This window comes from Erinaceus europaeus, unplaced genomic scaffold, assembly GCF_950295315.1.
Source record: "Erinaceus europaeus unplaced genomic scaffold, mEriEur2.1 scaffold_407, whole genome shotgun sequence".
In the NCBI taxonomy this organism is placed as follows: Eukaryota; Metazoa; Chordata; class Mammalia; order Eulipotyphla; family Erinaceidae; genus Erinaceus; species Erinaceus europaeus.
Genome location: NW_026647663.1, coordinates 75001 through 97887, shown reverse-complemented (window position 1 = coordinate 97887; position 22887 = coordinate 75001). Strand labels below are relative to the sequence as shown.

The window sequence follows — 22887 nt, the reverse complement described above, 5'->3', positions numbered from 1 at the left end:
CCAGCCCCTCAGTGAGACGAGTGGTACTGCCTCTCTGCAGCAGGAGCAACCGCGTGGGTCTCCAGGAAGGGCCTCACAGTGTGGCAACTTGGTGGGGGTGCTTGGGGCCCTCACGAGCCAAGGGTCTCTGCCAAGCTGCTGCCTGCCATGCCCACTCACGGGCTCCTGTGAATAAAGCTTAGCTGCTGTCTGTGCCCAGCCAGCTCTCAGTCCCCCTCTGCTCCTAACAGTGCTCATTGGCTGAGAGCCGGCGTCTCTCGCCTCCTCATCAAGAGAGTGAGATCAGCCAGAAAGAGAAGGAGGAATATGGGATGATCTCACTCATGGACAGAATTTCAGAAGCCAGTATGGAAAGGGAAACACAAAGGGAAGCAAAGGACTCTGGGAGGGAGCTTGAGGAAGGGTTGGGAGGGCTGGGGGCATGATGGTGGGTGGAGGGGGGACTTAAATGAGGTGAGTCTTGCAGACACCTGCCACGGAGATGAGCTCGTGTCCACAAGTACTGTAAAGCATTAGCCCAACAGTAAAATGATTTTTAAAAAGTAGTAGTCACCCTCGGGGCCAAAGCCATAGCCAGGCTGGGCTCCCCGTCCCCACTGCCCCAGGCAACTCAGTTTGGTGGCTCCTTGGCTCTGAGCAGGTGCTCCGAGGGCTCCTGTATGGGTTGTGTTTGGGCTGGTTTGCTGGTGTTTCTGCTGCTCTGCTGCATGTTCCAGTGTCGGCTCCAGAGAGTTTGTCTCCAAGGACAGCCCATTTGTGTGTGACAGTGGCATGGTGGTAGTGAAGAGAATTGTGACTGAGTTGGTTTATGGTTTGAATTGCCTTCTTTCACTCGACAGAGTGCCAGTCGACTCACACAGGTAGAGTCAGACCTGGGAACAAGAGTGTGCATTGCTCTTTGGGTCTCACTGGGTTTTGAATGGCAGCTGGCAGGTGGGCAGAGTCCCTGCTCCCTCTGTCCCCACACCCTTGGCCCCTCCACATCCCACAGCCTGTTTCCTACAGACTGCCACAGGGCTGGGTGCCTGTGGCATGAGGAGCTCCTGAAGGCCGGTATGAGCTGGATTATAACGAGGCTTTCTGTGCATTTTTCTTTTTAAACCGCCAAACAAGTGCAGAGAAAGCCACCCCTGTGGGGGCAGACCTGCCTGGGCAGCGAGTGGAGTCACCACTCTGTGAGTGGTTTAGTCGGAGCTGGGAGGCCCTGTGAGAAGCACAGGTCCCAGCCCAGGAACCTGGAGCTGCACCGGCCGGGACCCCTGCTCCTCCCTGTGTGTGTGGCAGCAGGATGGGGAGGGACCCGTAAGCTCCTTGTGCAGGCAGTTGGCATGTCTAGGCGTGAAATCTCACTGGCATTTGTTATGAACTCTGTAAGCCTGAGGGAGGGGCCGAGAGAAGGGAGAGAAGCAGACATCAGAGCACTGCACCAGGGAGCTCCCTGGGGTGCTGTCCGTCACCTCCCGTGTGGTGCAGGAACCTCGGGCATGGTAAGGTGTGCACTCTGTCTGCTGAGCCACCTTCCAGTCCTCCTGCAAGCACCCGCCTGGGCCCTGGCTGTTGTACCTGTGACTTATCAGTCCCTGTCACACAGACCTTGAATGGGTCCCCATTCCTCAAAGAGCTCAGGCTCAGCAAGGCTGGGTGACTGGAGTCCAGGAGGTTGGAGGTTGGCGGGACTGAGGCACTGAGGTATGAAGCATAAGGGAGAAAAGGCCTCACCTGTCCTGTTGCCTTGCAGCGCTCAGGAAGATCTAGCAGACGCAGAATTCAGGCTCTGGGTGCTTGTTATCTCCCTCCCTTGACAAGAGAAGTCTCCATGTGTGTCTTGGTACAAGGGCTGCCCTCCCCGGGCTGCTGCAGGTGGCTCCTGGGGCCCCTCAGAGCTGGAGGGGCCAAAGTTGCCGGGGCAGCAGCTGACCCAGGGACACACAGACAGAAGGGCCAGAGGGCCGAGGAGAGATGCTGATGTTTTACGGCTTGCTGCTCCCCACCCCCATCCCAGAGTGCCAGGTCTTGATGGAGGCCTGCAGCCCGCACCCCTCTAGCCCTCTCCCTCCTGGTTCCCAGGTTCTGAGGCAGGGCTCCTGGTGCTGACACATGCAGGACAATGAAGTACAGTGTGGGTGCTGGGGGGCTTGGGGAGGGCAAACAGAGACAGACTGGGGAGCGGCGGATGCCCAGAGGAGATGGGGCAGATGTGGTGAGGAGGGGGGCCAGCGGCCTACCTGCAGGACTGGGCACCCATGCTGTAGTTGGAAAGGTGGCCAGGTGTCTGCTAGGCAGAGTTGTCCTTGGGGGGTGGGGGGAGGACTGGCCAGGGAAGCCGGGGCAGGTGGGTACAAAGCTGCCATTCCCTTCTAGTCAAGGTGCTGCTGGGAGACCTGCACGGTGGGCAGCCGCCTTCCAGGAAAGGGGTCTGCGACTCCTTGGGCAGCCTGGCCAGTCTCCAGGCTCCACAGACGGGGGCACGTGTCCTGTCACCCCCCCCCCATGGGGAAAGACTTGGAGAATTTGCGGAGCACAGCCACGGGCGTCCCTTCCTGGCCTCCTGCAACCACAGACTCCCTGGTGGTTATCACTTGGAGTGCAGCCCTAAGCTCAGGGAGGCCACACAGCTGTGTCAGGACCTCCCTCCCGACCTAGCACCATGGAGCATGACTGGGCCCTCTGTAAGGGGCGCCTTGATGGGCATTCTGAGGAGCGGGGTCTCTGCTCCCAGGACAAGGATGAGGAGAGGCTCTTCCTTCCTTCCTTCCATTATTTCTGTCTATCTTCCTTTGCCACCAGGGTTATCGATGGGGCTCAGTGTTAACACTACAAATCCACCACTCCCAGTGGCCATCTTTTCTTTTTCTTTTCTTTCCTCTCTTTCTTTCTTTTTTTCTTTCTTTCTCCCTTCCCTTCTTTTTTGTTTTTTTCTGTTTTATTTGATAAGACAGAGGGAAACTGAGAAGGGTGGGGGAGAGAGGGAGAGAGAGAGACAGAGAGACACCTACAGACCTGCTTCACAACTTGTGAAGCTTCCCCACGGCAGGTGGGGAGTGGAGGCTTGAACCTGAGTCCTCGCTCATGATGATGTGGGTGCTCAACCAGGTGCACTGCTGCCACCCCCTCCCGGGCCATTTCATTAGTGATGGGCCTGAGGGCTTCAGGCTTAGAAAAGCTTCTGCTCTCTGTGGCCCACCTCCCACCTCCCCCACCTGCAGCAGCCCTGGTCTGGGGTACAGCCTGCTTCAGCCTACCCCCCCTCCCGGGTTCCCCTGCAGGTGAATCTGGGAAATCTGGGGATCGCAGCGGCTACAGCAGTCCCGGCTCTCCGGGCACCCCCGGCAGCCGCTCCCGCACCCCCTCCCTGCCCACCCCACCCACCCGGGAGCCCAAGAAGGTGGCCGTGGTCCGGACTCCACCCAAGTCACCGTCAGCAGCCAAGAGCCGCCTGCAGACCGCACCAGTGCCCATGCCGGACCTGAAGAACGTCAAGTCCAAGATCGGCTCCACTGAAAATCTGAAGCACCAGCCAGGAGGGGGGAAGGTAAGGTCTACAGGCAGTGTGGGCATGGGCGTGGGCCCCCAGAATGCCAGGAGCAGGCGGGAGCCCCAGCCTGGGGCTGAGGTAGGGAGTGTCCTCACCACCAGGCTGGAGACCCCCCCCCCCAGGCCCCTCCCGGCCTCTAAAGACACTGGGGCTCAGGCTCCTGGTGGAGTGTTGCTGTGGGTCAGCTCCAGGGAGAGGGCATCCTGCCCCTCCCCCATGGCCATCTGCACACAGGTCAGAGGTCACACTGGCAGCACCTCCTGGCAGGAGGCTTCTCAAAGTGGGGGACCCACATCATTGCCCTGGCCACCCAGCTCTTTAGAACTTGACACCCATGGGCAGAGGTTTCTCTCAGTGACTCACAGTGTTGGGGAGACGGGGGCTCCATCTTGAACAGCACTGTGCACATTAAGCAGGTTCTTGAACCCACGTGCCTCCTAATGGCGGTGGCTGTGTACAGCCCTAACGGGGCTCTGCATGAACCGGAGCCCCTCCTCCCAACTGGGGCTCTTTCTAAGCCAATGAATCCCTTCTTTTCTAAAGCAACAGCAACAACAATAGCCGACGAAAGTAAAGGTGGACACATGTGAGCTTCTGAGCACCTACAGTGGAGGGAGCCAGGCCTAGCCCAGACACCCTCCTCTCTCCTGGTCCCCGGTCCCGTCCCCGTCCCCGGATGTTAGTTTTCAGAAGCCAATAGACAGATTCCCAGAAACCAACTTCCTCACATGTCTGAAGACTAGGAGCCCAAAAGCACAGCACACACAGGCCCGGTTTCTCCCAAGGGCCTGCCTTTGGCTCTCAGTGGCCATCTGGCCCTGCATGCCCATGGGGTCCCTCTCTGTGTTCTGTGTCCCAGGCCCCTCTCAGAAGGTCACCAGTCACACTGGGCGAGGACCCCTCATGGGCTCATTGGAACGTCACTGTCCTTCAAAGTCTTCCCTCTAAATACAGGACTTCAGCCTATGCATCTGGGGAGTGCAGGCCCTAACCCTCTGCACCCAGCATCAGAGTGGGGGGAGGGCGCAGAGGACCCAGACACCCCTCTCAAGAGGAGACCACAGCTACATGGGGCTTCTGGGCTGAGTGGCTCAGGGTCATTGAGCCACCCGGTGGGGTGCAGGGCTCCCCTGCTAGTCAGACTGTCCCCACACCAATGTCACTATGGGGAGAGGGCCTTTGGTTCATGCCCTGTCTTGCCTGGAGCCCTGCTCTGTGCTGTGGGGCCTTAGGGCCTCGTGCTGATCTTCCCCTGGGGGCTCCACGCTGGGGGAGCTGGGGCACCTCTCTGGCAGAGCCGCAGTCCTCCTTGCTGCTGGTACTGGGGCTGCACTTGCCCCCTGGCAGTGTTTGCTGCTCTCAGAGGGGATGCCAGGGCAGTGGAGTTGGCCCTCCTGTGAGCCCTGGGGGCTGAGGGACCTCCAGGAAGAGGAGCTCCCAGAGGGCTAGTGTTTCCTCACTGCCCATGCCCCAGACCTACCTCACATGCCCAGTTTTCCTCCAGGGCCAGATCTGGGTTGAGGAGATTGTGCCTCAGAGACCAGAGAGCCCAGGCTGACTCTACTGCAAGAGACATCAGCTCTGTGTGTCAAGCCTGCAGGACTCAGCCACTGTCCAGCTAACGCCTCCTCCGGCCTCACCCCTACAGCCCCCCAAGTCCAGCTAACGCCTCCTCCGGCCTCACCCCGACAGCCCCCCCAAGTCCAGCTAACGCCTCCTCCGGCCTCACCCCGACAGCCCCCCCAAGTCCAGCTAATGCCTCCTCCGGCCTCACTCCGACAACCCCCCCCCCAAGTCCTCCTGCAGCTTGGTTTGGACTGTGGGGCTCAGTTCTCCAGACTGCTTGGCCGAGCTGGGAGAGAACTTTCCATGGCAGCCTCCTTCCAGGGCCCGGCCTGCCTACACCCAGGGCTGCTTGCTTCCACGATGGGTACAGAGGAGACAGGCCTCCAAGGTGGGTGACATGGTGCTGAGTGGGACAGCAGAGCGGTGTCTTGGGTGACTGCCTCCCATGCCAAACGTAGGCACGTGCCCACACATGACCAGAGGAGAAGGGGTGACTTCTCTTGGGGTTTCCCTTCAATTCCATGGAAAGCCACGGAAAACCAGAAAACTGGTGCTGTCCTAAAGGAAAGCGGGTAGGAGGGTATCTGAGGGGCTGAGCCACAGAGGTTCCGTGTTGGGGAGGCTGGGAGCAGTCTGAGCTGAGTAGGAGGTGGTGTGGAGAGGCGAAGGCAGCTCCTGTGTGGCCACTAGACAGAATGGAGGGAAGGGTAGGGGCTTGGATGTTGTCCAGGGTCAGTGAGAAGGCAGGGGCGAAGTTGCCTGCTCAGGACAACTGGAGGAATCCAGATGGCTGCTAAGGGATATGAAGGGATGTCTGGGGCCCGAGGGAGGGCTGTTCTGGTTAGCACTGAGCGGGCCGTGCTAAAGTCATGTCCTCTGAGGGCTGGGGAGACAGCATCATGGTCCTGCACCACAATAATCTAGGGCTGAGCCTGCTCTGGTAAAAAGAAAACTGAGAGAAAGTCATGTCCTCTGAGGCCAGTGCCTGGGATGGGGACGGCCAGGCAGTTCAGAAACAACCTCGTGCTTTGAGGACCTGGGGCTGCAGTGTTCCAGATGGCCACAGGATGACCACAGAATGCTGGAGATGTCTGCATTTCTGAGAAAGGTGTTCTTGAGGTTAATTCCGCTGTGTGCTATCAACAAAACCCCAGCTGTCAGACTGGACAGACAGCTTGCCAGAGGTAGGGTACCTGCGCTGCACTGGGTTCGAGTCTCAGCACCTCGTGGGAGGGGGTGTGGCCAAGGTGGGAGCTTCAGGGCTGTGGTGTCCGCCTCTGCTGCCTCCATTTGTCTGAAAGGAGACAGAAGGTGGGAGCTTCAGGGCTGTGGTGTCTGCCTCTGCTGCCTCCATTTATCTGAAAGGAGACAGAAGGTGGGAGCTTCAGGGCTGTGGTGTCCGCCTCTGCTGCCTCCATTTATCTGAAAGGAAAGAGAAGGTGGGAGCTTCAGGGCTGTGGTGTCTGCCTCTACTGCCTCCATTTATCTGAAAGGAAAAAGTGTCCCAGAGTCGTGAGTCATCACGCAGATGCAAGGCCCCTGAGCCACACACAGTCCCACCTGCCGTCTTTAAACACACATTGTGGACCTTTCTACTTCATTTATTTTTCATTTATTTATTTGTGAGAGCAAAGAGAAGTTGGGAGGGGTGCCAAGACCTGGCCCCTGTTTTATTCATTTTTCGCCTGCCTCCAAGACTTCCTGGGGCTGTCAGTGCACACACTCCACTGCTCCTAGTGGGCTCCTCCTGGGGCTGTCAGTGCCCACACTCCACCGCTCCTAGTGGGCTCCTCCTGGGGCTGTCAGTGCGCACACTCCACTGCTCCTAGTGGGCTCTTCCCGGGGCTGTCAGTGGGCTCCTCCTGGGGCTGTCAGTGCGCACACTCCACCGCTCCTAGTGGGCTCTTCCCGGGGCTGTCAGTGCGCACACTCCACCGCTCCTAGTGGGCTCCTCCTGGGGCTGTCAGTGCGCACACTCCACTGCTCCTAGTGGGCTCTTCCCGGGGCTGTCAGTGCGCACACTCCACCGCTCCTAGTGGGCTCTTCCCGGGGCTGTCAGTGCGCACACTCCACTGCTCCTAGTAGGTTCTTCCCGGGGCTGTCAGTGCGCACACTCCACTGCTCCTAGTGGGCTCTTCCCGGGGCTGTCAGTGCGCACACTCCACTGCTCCTAGTGGGCTCCTCCCGGGGCTGTCAGTGCGCACACTCCACTGCTCCTAGTGGGCTCCTCCTGGGGCTGTCAGTGCGCACACTACACTGCTCCTAGTGGGTTCTTCCCGGGGCTGTCAGTGTGCACACTACACTGCTCCTAGTGGGCTCTTCCCGGGGCTGTCAGTGCGCACACTCCACTGCTCCTAGTGGGCTCTTCCCGGGGCTGTCAGTGCGCACACTCCACTGCTCCTAGTGGGCTCCTCCCGGGGCTGTCAGTGCGCACACTACACTGCTCCTAGTGGGTTCTTCCCGGGGCTGTCAGTGTGCACACTACACTGCTCCTAGTGGGCTCTTCCCGGGGCTGTCAGTGCACACACTCCACTGCTCCTAGTGGGCTCCTCCCGGGGCTGTCAGTGCGCACACTCCACTGCTCCTAGTGGGCTCCTCCCGGGGCTGTCAGTGCGCACACTACACTGCTCCTAGTGGGCTCTTCCCGGGGCTGTCAGTGTGCACACTACACTGCTCCTAGTGGGCTCTTCCCGGGGCTGTCAGTGCACACACTCCACTGCTCCTAGTGGGCTCCTCCCGGGGCTGTCAGTGCGCACACTCCACTGCTCCTAGTGGGCTCCTCCTGGGGCTGTCAGTGCGCACACTCCACTGCTCCTAGTGGGCTCTTCCCGGGGCTGTCAGTGCGCACACTCCACTGCTCCTAGTGGGCTCTTCCCGGGGCTGTCAGTGCGCACACTCCACTGCTCCTAGTGGGCTCTTCCCGGGGCTGTCAGTGCGCACACTCCACTGCTCCTAGTGGGCTCTTCCCGGGGCTGTCAGTGCGCACACTCCACCGCTCCTAGTGGGCCCCTCCCGGGGCTGTCAGTGCGCACACTCCACTGCTCCTAGTGGGCTCCTCCCGGGGCTGTCAGTGCGCACACTCCACTGCTCCTAGTGGGCTCTTCCCGGGGCTGTCAGTGCGCACACTCCACTGCTCCTAGTGGGCTCTTCCCAGGGCTGTCAGTGCGCACACTCCACTGCTCCTAGTGGGCTCCTCCTGGGGCTGTCAGTGCGCACACTCCACTGCTCCTAGTGGGCTCTTCCCAGGGCTGTCAGTGTGCACACTCCACTGCTCCTAGTGGGCTCCTCCTGGGGCTGTCAGTGCACACACTCCACTGCTCCTAGTGGGTTCTTCCCGGGGCTGTCAGTGCGCACACTCCACTGCTCCTAGTGGGCTCTTCCCGGGGCTGTCAGTGCGCACACTCCACTGCTCCTAGTGGCCTCCTCCCGGGGCTGTCAGTGCGCACACTACACTGCTCCTAGTGGGTTCTTCCCGGGGCTGTCAGTGCGCACACTCCACTGCTCCTAGTGGGCTCTTCCCGGGGCTGTCAGTGCGCACACTCCACTGCTCCTAGTGGGCTCTTCCCGGGGCTGTCAGTGCGCACACTCCACTGCTCCTAGTGGGCTCCTCCTGGGGCTGTCAGTGCCCACACTCCACCGCTCCTAGTGGGCTCCTCCTGGGGCTGTCAGTGCGCACACTCCACTGCTCCTAGTGGGCTCTTCCCGGGGCTGTCAGTGGGCTCCTCCTGGGGCTGTCAGTGCGCACACTCCACCGCTCCTAGTGGGCTCTTCCCGGGGCTGTCAGTGCGCACACTCCACCGCTCCTAGTGGGCTCCTCCTGGGGCTGTCAGTGCGCACACTCCACTGCTCCTAGTGGGCTCTTCCCGGGGCTGTCAGTGCGCACACTCCACCGCTCCTAGTGGGCTCTTCCCGGGGCTGTCAGTGCGCACACTCCACTGCTGCTAGTGGGCTCTTCCCGGGGCTGTCAGTGCGCACACTCCACTGCTCCTAGTGGGCTCCTCCTGGGGCTGTCAGTGCGCACACTCCACCGCTCCTAGTGGGCTCTTCCCGGGGCTGTCAGTGCGCACACTCCACTGCTCCTAGTGGGCTCTTCCCGGGGCTGTCAGTGCGCACACTCCACCGCTCCTAGTGGGCTCTTCCCGGGGCTGTCAGTGTGCACACTCCACTGCTCCTAGTAGGTTCTTCCCGGGGCTGTCAGTGCGCACACTCCACTGCTCCTAGTGGGCTCTTCCCGGGGCTGTCAGTGCGCACACTCCACTGCTCCTAGTGGGCTCCTCCTGGGGCTGTCAGTGCGCACACTCCACTGCTCCTAGTAGGTTCTTCCCGGGGCTGTCAGTGCGCACACTCCACTGCTCCTAGTGGGCTCTTCCCGGGGCTGTCAGTGCGCACACTCCACTGCTCCTAGTGGGCTCCTCCCGGGGCTGTCAGTGCGCACACTACACTGCTCCTAGTGGGTTCTTCCCGGGGCTGTCAGTGTGCACACTACACTGCTCCTAGTGGGCTCTTCCCGGGGCTGTCAGTGCGCACACTCCACTGCTCCTAGTGGGCTCTTCCCGGGGCTGTCAGTGCGCACACTCCACTGCTCCTAGTGGGCTCCTCCCGGGGCTGTCAGTGCGCACACTACACTGCTCCTAGTGGGTTCTTCCCGGGGCTGTCAGTGTGCACACTACACTGCTCCTAGTGGGCTCTTCCCGGGGCTGTCAGTGCACACACTCCACTGCTCCTAGTGGGCTCCTCCCGGGGCTGTCAGTGCGCACACTCCACTGCTCCTAGTGGGCTCCTCCTGGGGCTGTCAGTGCGCACACTCCACTGCTCCTAGTGGGCTCTTCCCGGGGCTGTCAGTGCGCACACTCCACTGCTCCTAGTGGGCTCTTCCCGGGGCTGTCAGTGCGCACACTCCACTGCTCCTAGTGGGCTCTTCCCGGGGCTGTCAGTGCGCACACTCCACTGCTCCTAGTGGGCTCTTCCCGGGGCTGTCAGTGCGCACACTCCACCGCTCCTAGTGGGCTCTTCCTGGGGCTGTCAGTGCGCACACTCCACTGCTCCTAGTGGGCTCTTCCCGGGGCTGTCAGTGCGCACACTCCACTGCTCCTAGTGGGCTCCTCCCGGGGCTGTCAGTGCGCACACTCCACTGCTCCTAGTGGGCTCTTCCCGGGGCTGTCAGTGCGCACACTCCACTGCTCCTAGTGGGCTCTTCCCAGGGCTGTCAGTGCGCACACTCCACTGCTCCTAGTGGGCTCCTCCTGGGGCTGTCAGTGCGCACACTCCACTGCTCCTAGTGGGTTCTTCCCGGGGCTGTCAGTGCGCACACTCCACTGCTCCTAGTGGGCTCTTCCCGGGGCTGTCAGTGCGCACACTCCACTGCTCCTAGTGGCCTCCTCCCGGGGCTGTCAGTGCGCACACTCCACTGCTCCTAGTGGGCTCTTCCCGGGGCTGTCAGTGCGCACACTCCACCGCTCCTAGTGGGCTCTTCCCGGGGCTGTCAGTGCGCACACTCCACTGCTCCTAGTGGGCTCTTCCCGGGGCTGTCAGTGCGCACACTCCACTGCTCCTAGTGGGCTCTTCCCGGGGCTGTCAGTGCGCACACTCCACTGCTCCTAGTGGGCTCTTCCCGGGGCTGTCAGTGGGCTCCTCCTGGGGCTGTCAGTGCGCACACTCCACTGCTCCTAGTGGTCTCTTCCCGGGGCTGTCAGTGCGCACACTACACTGCTCCTAGTGGGCTCCTCCCGGGGCTGTCAGTGCGCACACTACACTGCTCCTAGTGGGCTCTTCCCGGGGCTGTCAGTGCGCACACTCCACTGCTCCTAGTGGGCTCTTCCCGGGGCTGTCAGTGCGCACACTCCACTGCTCCTAGTGGGCTCCTCCCGGGGCTGTCAGTGCGCACACTCCACTGCTCCTAGTGGGCTCTTCCCGGGGCTGTCAGTGCGCACACTCCACCGCTCCTAGTGGGCTCTTCCCGGGGCTGTCAGTGTGCACACTCCACTGCTCCTAGTGGGCTCTTCCCGGGGCTGTCAGTGCGCACACTCCACTGCTCCTAGTGGGCTCCTCCTGGGGCTGTCAGTGCGCACACTCCACCGCTCCTAGTGGGCTCTTCCCGGGGCTGTCAGTGCGCACACTCCACCGCTCCTAGTGGGCTCTTCCCGGGGCTGTCAGTGCGCACACTCCACTGCTCCTAGTGGGCTCCTCCTGGGGCTGTCAGTGCGCACACTCCACTGCTCCTAGTGGGCTCCTCCTGGGGCTGTCAGTGCGCACACTCCACTGCTCCTAGTGGGCTCTTCCCGGGGCTGTCAGTGCGCACACTCCACTGCTCCTAGTGGGCTCCTACCGGGGCTGTCAGTGCGCACACTACACTGCTCCTAGTGGGCTCCTCCCGGGGCTGTCAGTGCGCACACTCCACTGCTCCTAGTGGGCTCTTCCCGGGGCTGTCAGTGCGCACACTCCACTGCTCCTAGTGGGCTCCTCCCGGGGCTGTCAGTGCGCACACTCCACTGCTCCTAGTGGGCTCTTCCCGGGGCTGTCAGTGCGCACACTCCACTGCTCCTAGTGGGCTCTTCCCGGGGCTGTCAGTGCGCACACTCCACTGCTCCTAGTGGGCTCTTCCCGGGGCTGTCAGTGCGCACACTCCACTGCTCCTAGTGGGCTCTTCCCGGGGCTGTCAGTGCGCACACTCCACTGCTCCTAGTGGGCTCTTCCCGGGGCTGTCAGTGCGCACACTCCACTGCTCCTAGTGGGCTCTTCCCGGGGCTGTCAGTGCGCACACTCCACTGCTCCTAGTGGGCTCTTCCCGGGGCTGTCAGTGCGCACACTCCACTGCTCCTAGTGAGCTCCTCCCGGGGCTGTCAGTGCGCACACTCCACTGCTCCTAGTGAGCTCCTCCCGGGGCTGTCAGTGCGCACACTCCACTGCTCCTAGTGGGCTCTTCCCGGGGCTGTCAGTGCGCACACTCCACCGCTCCTAGTGGGCTCTTCCCGGGGCTGTCAGTGCGCACACTCCACTGCTCCTAGTGGGCTCCTCCTGGGGCTGTCAGTGCGCACACTCCACTGCTCCTAGTGGGTTCTTCCCGGGGCTGTCAGTGCGCACACTCCACTGCTCCTAGTGGGCTCCTCCTGGGGCTGTCAGTGCGCACACTCCACTGCTCCTAGTGGGCTCTTCCCGGGGCTGTCAGTGCGCACACTCCACCGCTCCTAGTGGGCTCCTCCTGGGGCTGTCAGTGCGCACACTCCACTGCTCCTAGTGGGCTCTTCCCGGGGCTGTCAGTGCGCACACTCCACTGCTCCTAGTGGGCTCCTCCTGGGGCTGTCAGTGCGCACACTCCACTGCTCCTAGTGGGCTCTTCCCGGGGCTGTCAGTGCGCACACTCCACTGCTCCTAGTGGGCTCCTCCCGGGGCTGTCAGTGCACACACTCCACTGCTCCTAGTGGGCTCCTCCCGGGGCTGTCAGTGCGCACACTCCACTGCTCCTAGTGGGCTCTTCCTGGGGCTGTCAGTGCGCACACTCCACTGCTCCTAGTGGGCTCTTCCCGGGGCTGTCAGTGCGCACACTCCACTGCTCCTAGTGGGCTCTTCCCGGGGCTGTCAGTGCGCACACTCCACCGCTCCTAGTGGGCTCTTCCCGGGGCTGTCAGTGCGCACACTCCACTGCTCCTAGTGGGCTCCTCCTGGGGCTGTCAGTGCACACACTCCACTGCTCCTAGTGGGCTCTTCCCGGGGCTGTCAGTGCGCACACTCCACTGCTCCTAGTGGGCTCCTCCCGGGGCTGTCAGTGCACACACTCCACTGCTCCTAGTGGGCTCTTCCCGGGGCTGTCAGTGCGCACACTCCACTGCTCCTAGTGGGTTCTTCATTCCTTTTTCCTTTTTTCCATAAGAAAACAGGAAACAGCCAGAGAGAGGAGGGACACCACAGCATTGCCCTGTCATCTATGGCATGTGACCCTTGTGTGGTGTTTCCTATGGGGTGTCAGGTGTTTGAACCCTGGTCCTTGTGCATGGCGCAGTGAGCACTTTAACAGCTGAGCCGTCTCCAGGCCCAGGGTAGGACAGTCATGTGAAGTGAACAGGCGAAGTTGTGCCTGGAATAGTCTGCCTCTCTGGGGTCCGAGCAGGTTTAGGTGGGTCCAGGCTGACTTTCTGGCCCCACTGATTTTCCAGGGACTCGTGAGGACAGAGCCAAGCTGAGGCCTCTGGGCTTCTCGCTGTGATTCTGAAAAATCCTGTGTAAATCAAATTGTTTTAATACTTAATATGAATGATATTTATTTTAAATAAAATTCAACGTAAATATTTTAAAATAAGTATTTATTTGATAGAGACAGAGAAAAGCTGAGAGGGAAGGGGAGGACAGAGAGGGAGAGAGACAGAGGGACACTTGCAGCCCTGCTTCACCACTTGTGAAGCTCCCCTCCCCCTCACACACACATAGGTGGGGCTGGGGGCTTGAACTCCAGTCCTTGTGTTCTGTAACTTGTGCACTCAACTGGGTGTGTCACCACCCGGCTCCCAAATCAAATCATTTAGAGCTGTCACTGTTGGAGGGTGTTCCTAATTCTAGACAAGATCAGGTGTATTCAGGGTGGTATGGCCATAGATGGGAGTTCCTACTTCTAAAGGTGAGTTCTCTGTTACTTGATCTCTTTGTCTTTTGTTTGGTTGGTTGGTTTTATTTTGTTGGGTTTTTTTTTAGATTTGGATTTATTATTTATCTTGAGGAAGAGAAAGAGGAAACAATTCAGAGCATCACTCTGGCATAGTTAGTAGTGGGGACTGAACTCTGGACCTCACTCATGCAACTTGAATCCTCTGTGACTCTGTGTTTTGGGTTTGGGTTTGCTTTCTTGTTTGGCTTGAAGGCCTGCTGTGGGTGTCCAGTGTCCACCTCAGGGCAGTCCTGCTCCTAGGCTTCCACACCGGGCCTGCTGGCCCTAGTGAGGAGAGTTAGTGACAGGCCTTGTCAGGAAAACCCTTGGACCCTCCTAGCCTGGGCACCCCTAATCTGGGCACTCCTAGAAGGCAGGGCCATTTGGAACAGCTCCAAAAACTCAAGCTCAGACAAAGCCAGTTCAAGGTGTTGTTATAAGGGTGTGGGATGGGTTTAGATCCTCCAGGAAGTGAATTAAACCAAAGTGGACCCACCCCAGCCGGGGGCAAAGCTAACCACTGGACTCCATCTCTCTCTCTCTCTCTCTCTCTCCCCCTCTTTCTCCCTCTCTCTCTCTGTCATCTTTATTTGATAGACACAGCCAGAAATCAAAAAGGAAAGGGAGGGAGAGACACCCCTGCAGCCCTGCTTCACCACTCATGAAGCTTTCCCCCTGCAGGTGGGGACCCGAAGGCTTGAATCTGGTCCTTGCGCACTGAGTTTTCCACAGGGGTGCCACCCCCTGGCCCTGCCACAGGAATTTCTCCACTGACTAGGAGTCTGTCCCCTGAATTAAGACTCAGGGATTCCAGAAGAGTAGCCTCCCTTTCAATGGGTCTTCCTGTGTCTGTTTAGAGCTGAGACTCAATATCACACATAACATGAGCTGAAAAATTAAGTTTCATAATTCCAGTTTCAAAATACCAACCACTAAGCTGCCCACCCTTTTATTTTTCTCTCCCTCTTCTAATATCTAGCCTTCCATGGCAGGGTGTGGACTTACTTTGACAGCTAACAGTGACTCGGTTCAGCTTTGTAAACATCTTTAGTTCTATTGTCAAACCCTTAGTCGATTACTCTAAGAGCTTGTTGCCTTATAACTATTATTATTATCATTGTTGTTGTTATCTTGTGGGATTGGAACAAGGGGGACCACATGGGAAAGACATTTCTATGTCTGTTGTAGATCTTGTGGTGGTGCTTAATGCTTCTTGATTCATTTGATGGATTTCTGATGTGAAGTGTCCTGAAAGTAAACGGGTGCATCTGCTCAGTCAAATAAGAGTTTGCAGGGAGTCGGGTGGTGGTGCAGTGGGTTAAGCACAGGTGGCACAAAGCGCAAGGACCAGCGTAAGGATCCCAGTTCGAGCCCCTGGTTCCCCACCTGCAGGGGAGTCACAAGTGGTGAAGCAGGTCTGCAGGTGTCTGTCTTTCTCTCCCCCTCTGTCTTCCTCTCTCCATTTCTCTCTGTCCTAGCCAACAATGACGACATCAATAATAACAACTATAAGACAACAAGGGCAAAAAAAGGGAATAAATAAATAAATATTTTTTAAAGAGTTTTTAGCTTCAAAGAGCTTCCCTTTTCACAGAACTGAAACAGTGACCAGTCTATAAACGTCACTCTTGAAGACCTCCACGACCCTTAGGATTTGTTGTGGTGGTAGAATAAAGGATTTTTTTTTTTTGTGGGAAGAGGGAATAGAGACAGAAATCAAGAGGAAAGAGGGAGTTAGTGATGGAGAGAAAGAGAGACACCTGCAACAGGCATCGCTGCTTTTGATCACCATCAAGAGCAGGTGGGGATCAGGGGCTTGAACCTGGGTCCTTGCACATGGTAACATGTGCACTCTAACAACTGTGCCACCACCTGGTCCCCTGGTATTCCAATTCTTTTTTTTAAATTTTTTTTATATTTATTTTATTTATTCCCTTTGTTGCCCTTGTTGTTTTTATTGTTGTAGTTATTATTGTTGTTGTCGTTGTTGGATAGGACAGAGAGAAATGGAGAGAGGAGGGGAAGACAGAGAGGGGGAGAGAAAGACAGACACCTGCAGACCTGCTTCACCGCCTGTGAAGGGACTCCCCTGCAGGTGGGGAGCCGGGGACTGGAGCCAGGGGCTCAAACCGGGATCCTCACGCCGGTCCGTGCGCTTAACCCGCTGTGCTACTGCCCGGCTCCCTCTTGTGTGGATTCTGACGTGAGAAAGTGGCTGGATCTCTCCGAACCTCAAATGACCTCCACAGTGAGGTAGGGATGGTGCTGAGAGCAGCAAGGTGGAGTTTGACATTTATCCAACTTTTTTTTTTTACTAGAGCCCTCCTCAGTTCTGGCTTGTGATGGTGCTGGGAGAATAACCCTTTGCAGAACCATTATGCTGTCTCCCTCACACTAAAGAGTTATTTACTAACATCAGAGAGAGAGAGAGAGAGAACACCAGAGCATCACTTTGGCACCTACAATGCCAGCAATCAAACTAGGTGCCTCATGCTTTTCAATCCAGTTCTCTAGCCACTGCACTGGACCATGCTATGGTTCTCTCTCTCTGTCTGTCTCTGTTTCTCTCCCTCTCATAAATAAGTCTTTTAAAGTAGGCTACAGAATAAATTGCCTCTCTGTCTCTCTCCCTATCTATCTCCCCCTCTCCTCTCAATTTCTTTCTGCCTCTATCCAATAATAAATAAGTAAAATACTTTAAGGGGGGTGGTGGTGGCACACCTAGTTAAGCCACACATCACAGTGCGCAAGGACCTGGGTTCAAACCTCTGGTCCCCACCTGCAGGGGGAAGCTTCACAAGTGGTGAAGCAGGGCTGCAGGTGTCTCTCTGTCTCTCTCCCTCTCTCCCTCCCCTTCTCTTAATTTCTCTCAGTCTCTATCCAATAATAAATAAATAAATATTTTTTTAAAAAAGAATAATTTGCAAAGGAAGAATTTGAGTATATACAAGTGTAAACATTTATGTGTTAGGGGGCTGGGCGGTGGTGCGCAGAGTTAAGTGCACATAGTACGAAGCACAAGGACCTGGGCAAGGATCTGGGTTCGAACCCCCTGCCCCCACCTGTAGGGGGAAAGCTTCAAAAATGGTGAATTGTGTCTCTCTCCCTATCTTCCCCTCCCCTCTCAAGTTCTCTCTATCTATCCAATAAAATTGAAAAAAAAAAATGGCCACCAGGAGCAGTGGATTTGTAGTGCCAGCACTGAGCCCCAGCAATAACCCTGAAGGAAAAAAAAAAACACAATTATGTGTTAGGAAAAAACCCACCCTAGTCCAACACCACCTCATTGAAGGAAACTTCGGTACTGTTATCTCTCTCTCTCCCTCTCCCCCTCCCTCTCCCCCTCCCCCTCCCCCTCTCCCTCTCTTTCTCTCTCTCTCTCCCTCTCTCTCTCTCTCTCCCTCTCTCTCTCTCTTCCCCTCTCCCCCTCCCCCTCTCCCTCCCCCTCTCCATCTCCCTCTCCATCTCCCTCTCTCTCTCTCTCTCCCTCTCTTTCTCTCTCTCTCTCCCTCTCTCTCTCTCTCTTCCCCTCTCCCCCTCCCCCTCCCCCTCTCCCTCCCCCTCTCCATCTCCTTCTCTCTCTCTCTCCCTCTCTTTCTCTCTCTCTCCCTCTCTTTCTCTCTCTCTCTCCCTCTCTCTCTCTCTCTTCCCCTCTCCCCCTCCCTCTCCCCCTCTCCCTCCCCCTCTCCGTCTCCCTCTCTCTCTCTCTCCCTCCCTCTCTCTCTCTCTCTCTCTCTTTCTCTCTACCTCCGTCTGTGTCTCTATCAAAAAAAAGAAAAGAAATGGGAGGGAGGGAGGAAGAAAGGAGGGGAGGAAGGGAATTAAAAAGGAAGGGAAAGGAGAAATCCACCCACAACAAAAAGGGAACAAAGGAGCAATTGTAGTGACCGCCAGAGAAATCCAGGTAAAGCAACAGTGAAGGTCCTTTTATTTCAGTCAGAAATGAGCAAAACCATTTCACAGTAGGTCCTGCTGGCAGCTTTCTCAAGGGGGCTCAAAGGCCATCCGCCCTGCCCTTTAGGAAGCCATTTGGCCAGTTGGATGGTTGGATTGAGAGGGGTTTTTTTTGGTTGTTGTTGCTCTTTGTTTTTACAGCATTTCTACCTTTGATCCAGAAACTCCACTTCTAGGATTAAGTTTGCTTTTTATTTTAAAAATATTTAATTATTGGACAGAGACAGAGAAATCGATAGGGGAGGGAGAGATGGGAAAAGAGAAGCACTGGTAGTGCTGGCTCACCGCTCATGAAGCTCCCCTTTGCAGGGCTTGAACCCAGGTCCTTGCACAAGGTGATATGTGTGCTCAGCAGGGTGCACCACCGCCCCACCCCTTTTTTGTTAACAAGGGAGAGGGAGGAAGAGTGCCAGAGCACAGCCCCACCATTCATGAGTTCTGTCTCTGTGGCTGTTAGGTGCTGGAGGATCGAACCCAGGGCCTCGTGCACACAGAGTAAGCGCTCTACCCTTTAGCCAGTTTCTGGGCCCTGAGCCCTGCTTTTCTGAGATCAGGCATGTGTGTGTGTGTGTGGGGGGGGGGGGTATGACCGTAGACAGCTCTGTTCTCTGTACTGTGAAAATGATCCACAGATGAGAGGGTAGGAATCCATGACCAAGACGCTCACGGAGACTGTTTATATCATTTCTTTTTTTTTTTTTTAATATTTTTTTGTAATTTTATCTTCCCTTTTGTTGCCCTTGTTGTTGTAGTTGATGTCGTCATTGTTGGATAGGACAGAGAGAAATGGAGAGAGGAGGGGAAGACAGAGAGGAGGAGAGAAAGACAGACACCTGCAGACCTGCTTCACCACCTGTGAAGCAACTCCCCTGCAGGTGGGGAGCCGGGGGCTCGAACCGGGATCCTCATGCCGGTCCCTGCGCTTAGCGCCACCTGCGCTTAACCCGCGGTGCTACCGCCCGGCTCCCTGTTTATATCATTTCTAATGCAATTAGTGCAGACACCCGACAGCACAGGTACCACAAAATCAAATGTGATTTTTTTAAATTTGTGTTTTATTTTAGTGAGAGACACAGAGACCAAAGCACTGCTCAGCTCCGGCTTATTTATGGTGGTGCTGCTGATTGAACCTGGAGTCTCAAGCATAAAGGTCTTTTTGCATAACCATTATGCTGTCTCCTCAGCCCATGACTTACGTTTTGAAGACTGATTGACTGTGTGAGAAAGGGGTGATCAAGGAGAGACTGAGAGACCAGAGCCTCTAAGGCCTCTGGGGTCTCAGGCCTGGAAGTCCAGTGTACATCCACTGACAAGCCCTGGAATGTGCCTCCACCCCTTTTTCATATTTTATTTGACAGGACAGAGAAACAGAGAGAGAGGCTGGAGAGGGAGCAGGAGAGAGATGCCTGCAGCCCCCACCCAGCACTCAGCAGCAGCCGCAGCCTCTGTGGGGTACCACACCTCACACCTCTGTGTGCCTTCAGTGGCTAGAGACTCAGCATTTCTTTCTTGGTGGCAGGAATGACTGATGACAAGAGCTGTCCATTCTCTTGTTTGGTATTAGAATGCCCTTCCTTTATTAAATCATGTTAGGTTTTTTCATAATGATCATAGATAGTGTTATGTCAAGCTGTTCTTTTTCTGCCTTCAGGGTTATTGCTGGGGCTTGATGCCAACACTGAATCACAACTTCTGGTGGCTTTTTTTTTTGACAGGCAGAGAGAAATTGAGAGGGGAGGGAAAAAGAGAGGGAGGGAGAAACACACCTGTAAACCTGCTTCACTGCTTGTGAAGTGTCCCCGCTACAGGTGGGGAACGGTGGCTCGAACCTGGGTCCTTGCGCAGATCCTTGCGCATAGTGCTACGTGCGCTCAACCAGGCGCACAACCACCCAGCGCACCCCCCCATCTTTTATTGCCACCAGGATTATTGTTGTGGCTGGGGCCAGCATTGTGAATCCACAGCTCCCGGTGGCCTTTTTTTTTTCCCCTATGTTTATTGGCTAGGACAGACAGCAATTAAGAAGGGAGAGGAAATCAAGAGGGAGAGGGGGGGAAATTGCAGACCTATTTCACCACTTGTGAAGCTTCTGCCTGCAGGTGGAGAACAAGGCTCAAACCCTGGTCCTTGCACATGGTGATGTGTGAGCTTAACGGACTGTTCCACAGCCCAGCCCCTTTGTCTAGTGTTCTTAACCTGCAAAAAGTAAAAAATATCTCCCCATCCTCCCCAGATGAAGATGTCATCCTGATGTAGGAGACGGACCTCGGGGGTTTTCCGGCTTCCCTTCCTGACCCAGAGCAGCCTCTGTGTTTCCTGTAGGTTTTGGTTAGTTGATTAAAGCCTGTTCTCCGCCAAGAATCACACATGTTCCTCCCCCACACCTTCTCCCTGGCAGCTGGGCAGTGAGGAGAGGCCCTTGGGGACAGTGTACCCATTGCCACCTGCACACAGTCTCCAGGGGCCTCACGACAAAGCCCACGGGCTCCTCTCTCACACAGCTGGTGGGGTCAGGTGGCGGTGGGTGGGCAGCCCCTGCATGTCCTGTGGTGAGACCCGCCCTCCCCAGGGAGACTGGATGCCTTTTCCCCAGCAAGTCAGTGGTTCTGGAAACCAGCCGCACCCCTAGCAGCACCTGGGGAGCTTTGCAGAGGCGCAGAGACCAGGACTCTGAGCTCAAGTGGGCCTGGGGTCTGGAAACGTACATGCAGATGTTCTGCAGGCTGAAGGGCCGAGTCCAGGCCCTGGTGTGAGCAGTGCTGGCTCTGGCAGGTGTGCCAGGGAGGGCATGCTGGGGATGGGAGCCTGTGCCCCCCCACACACACACGATGGGCTCCGGGCCCGGCGGCTGCCCTCCAAGGCCCATGCTGCCTGGCGGTGGCCTCCTGCCAGCTTCACCACTGTTACAAAGTGAGCTTGCCTCCCGCGTCTCCTGCAGGGCAGCTCCGCTGGGGAGGGTGGCCCCACTCCTGCTGCCGCCCCCCAGGTCAGAAAGTGGACTGAGGAGAGCGGTAGCTCAGGCCGTGGTGTCACTCATCCTTTTCTCTGGCTGTCAAAGGTGCAGATAATTAATAAGAAGCTGGATCTTAGCAACGTCCAGTCCAAGTGTGGCTCAAAGGATAATTAATATCAAACACGTGCCAGGAGGCGGCAGAGTACTGTCACACGTTCCCTGCGCCTGCTCAGGCCGGGTGCAGAAGCGGCATGAGTACCACACCTCCAGACGCTGCACAGAATACACCATTCCGGGCTCGGGCCCCCAAGTAAACCAGGCTCCTCCCATTGGAGCATCCTAGGACCTCTCCTCGGATGGGCAGGAGCAGAGAGGGCTGAGCTCTGGCCAGTCCCTGCAGGTCGGGCCTCACAGCCCAATGCCTGCCATGAGCCTTGGGCTGAAGTGACGGCTCCTTCACCCTCCCCCCCCCCCCCCCGTCACCCGGGGAGCATGTGTTGAGTGGCTCCCCTGCAGACAGCCGGCCCTCCTGGCCTGAACAGTGCCTCCCACGGTCCCACTGCTCCCACACAGGGTGAGAGTCTCTGCTCACGCTTGAGTGCTTCTGTATCTGCAGTGAAGGGCTAGGTCCTAAGCCCCCACCCCACCCCCAGCTCATGTTTAACACCACCACCCACCCGCTTAAACCCCACCACCACCACCATGCAGAGCACAAGGGGAGCAGCTGGACGTCAGGGTGGATGGAGAAACGCTGCTTTGGTCATTTTATTATTATTCTCTTAGCCACTTCTTTATTTTTTGCCTCCAGGGTTATCACTGGGGCTCTGTGCCTGTGCCACAAATACACTGCTCCTGGAAGCTATTTTTCCCCTTTTCTTGTCCTTGTTTTTTTTTTTTTATTGTTGTTGTGGTTATTATTATTGTTGTTACTGATGTCGTTGTTGGATAGGACAGAGAGAAATAGAGAGAGGAGGGGAAGACGGCAAGGGTGGGGGGAGAGAAAGACAGACACCTGCAGACCTGCTTCACTGCCTGTGAAGTGACTACTCTGCAGACGGGGAGCCGGGGGCTCGAACCGGGATCCTGACGCCGGTCCTTCCACTTGGCACCACCTGTGCTTAACCCCCAGTGCTACCGCCCGACCCGCAGCTTTTGGACTGGAGCCCTGGCTTATGGTGGTGTCAGGCATTGAACTCTACCAGTTCCCAGTCTCCTGGCCCAGTGTTTGTTTGTTTGTTTGTTTGTTTGTTTGTTTTTACCAGAGCACTGCTCAGCTCCAGTTTATGATGCTGGGGATTGAACCTGTGCCATTTGGTGCCTCAGGTGTGGAGGTCTTCTTGCAATGCCATTATGCTGTCTCCCCATACTGCATCTGGACTTGGTCTATGTGCCCTTGGGGTCTCTCTCCGTGTGTCCCTGTGAGCACTCCGGCTGGCACCCTCTCACCTCTCACCCACTCACCTGATGAGCTCTGCTATGGTCCTCCCAGTTGGCTCAGCACCCTACACAGCCCCCTCCCAGCTTGTTGCAAGCAAACTTGGGCGACTGGCTGCTGCAGGACCCTTTGCCCTGGGTTGGGGGTGGGTCTGAGAGCTGGTATCTTGTCCTTAGTGCAGTGCTGTGGTCCCTGACCCTGCTGTCCAGCAGCCCAGCCCGTGGGCACCTGCATCCACCAGCCCCGAAAGTTTATTCTTGCGATGAGCCAGTGTGCTGCTGCCTCCTGCCCTGAACACCTGCGCCTCCAGCCCTCACCGCTGCTGCATGGCTTCCTCACCAGTGTCTGCTCCGTGCCTCCTGTTGCTCCCCACCCTCCCCACTGCCGTCTCATCCTCTGCTCTGAGAAGGGGAGAGGAGGTGCGGGCCATGCCCCGCCAGGCCAGTGCCTCTACTCTCTCAGCAGACATAGGGCCATGCTTTCTGGGGTCACTGGTGTCTGGGTGGCCTGAGACCCAGGTGGGGGCAGAGCGCCTGCAGGAGAAAGTGGGAGTCTGCTCCCTGGTGTCTGCACTTACACCCTGAAGGAGCTGCCCTAAGGGGGCAGAAGACTTTAGTGGGGTCTGCACCCCAACGGGCTGTGGGCTGGACGTAGCCTGCAGACACAGCTCCCGGCTGGCCCACAGCCCATCCCTCAGGAGGCGGCCGGGGTTCCCAGCTCAGCAAAGTCAGCCTCATATGTTGGGGGCTGACCTGCCCCTCCTCCAGCCTAGACTGGCCCCTGCCAGCCTGCCAGCTTCCTGCTGGCTC

At 57.3% G+C, this 22887-nt stretch overlaps 1 protein-coding gene across 2 annotated transcripts in view; it reads left to right on the top strand.

Annotated features, from left to right (window-relative positions):
• Window positions 1-3118: 3118 nt before the first annotated feature.
• LOC132536412 (microtubule-associated protein tau-like) overlaps window positions 3119-22887 on the top strand; it is a 32372-nt gene continuing 12603 nt past the window's right edge. For both annotated transcript variants that reach the window (XM_060184223.1, XM_060184224.1), the window contains exon 1: window positions 3119-3532. In XM_060184223.1, the coding sequence (XP_060040206.1) occupies window positions 3134-3532 (399 nt within the window). In that variant the 5' untranslated portion in view covers window positions 3119-3133. The remainder of the gene's footprint in view (window positions 3533-22887) is intronic.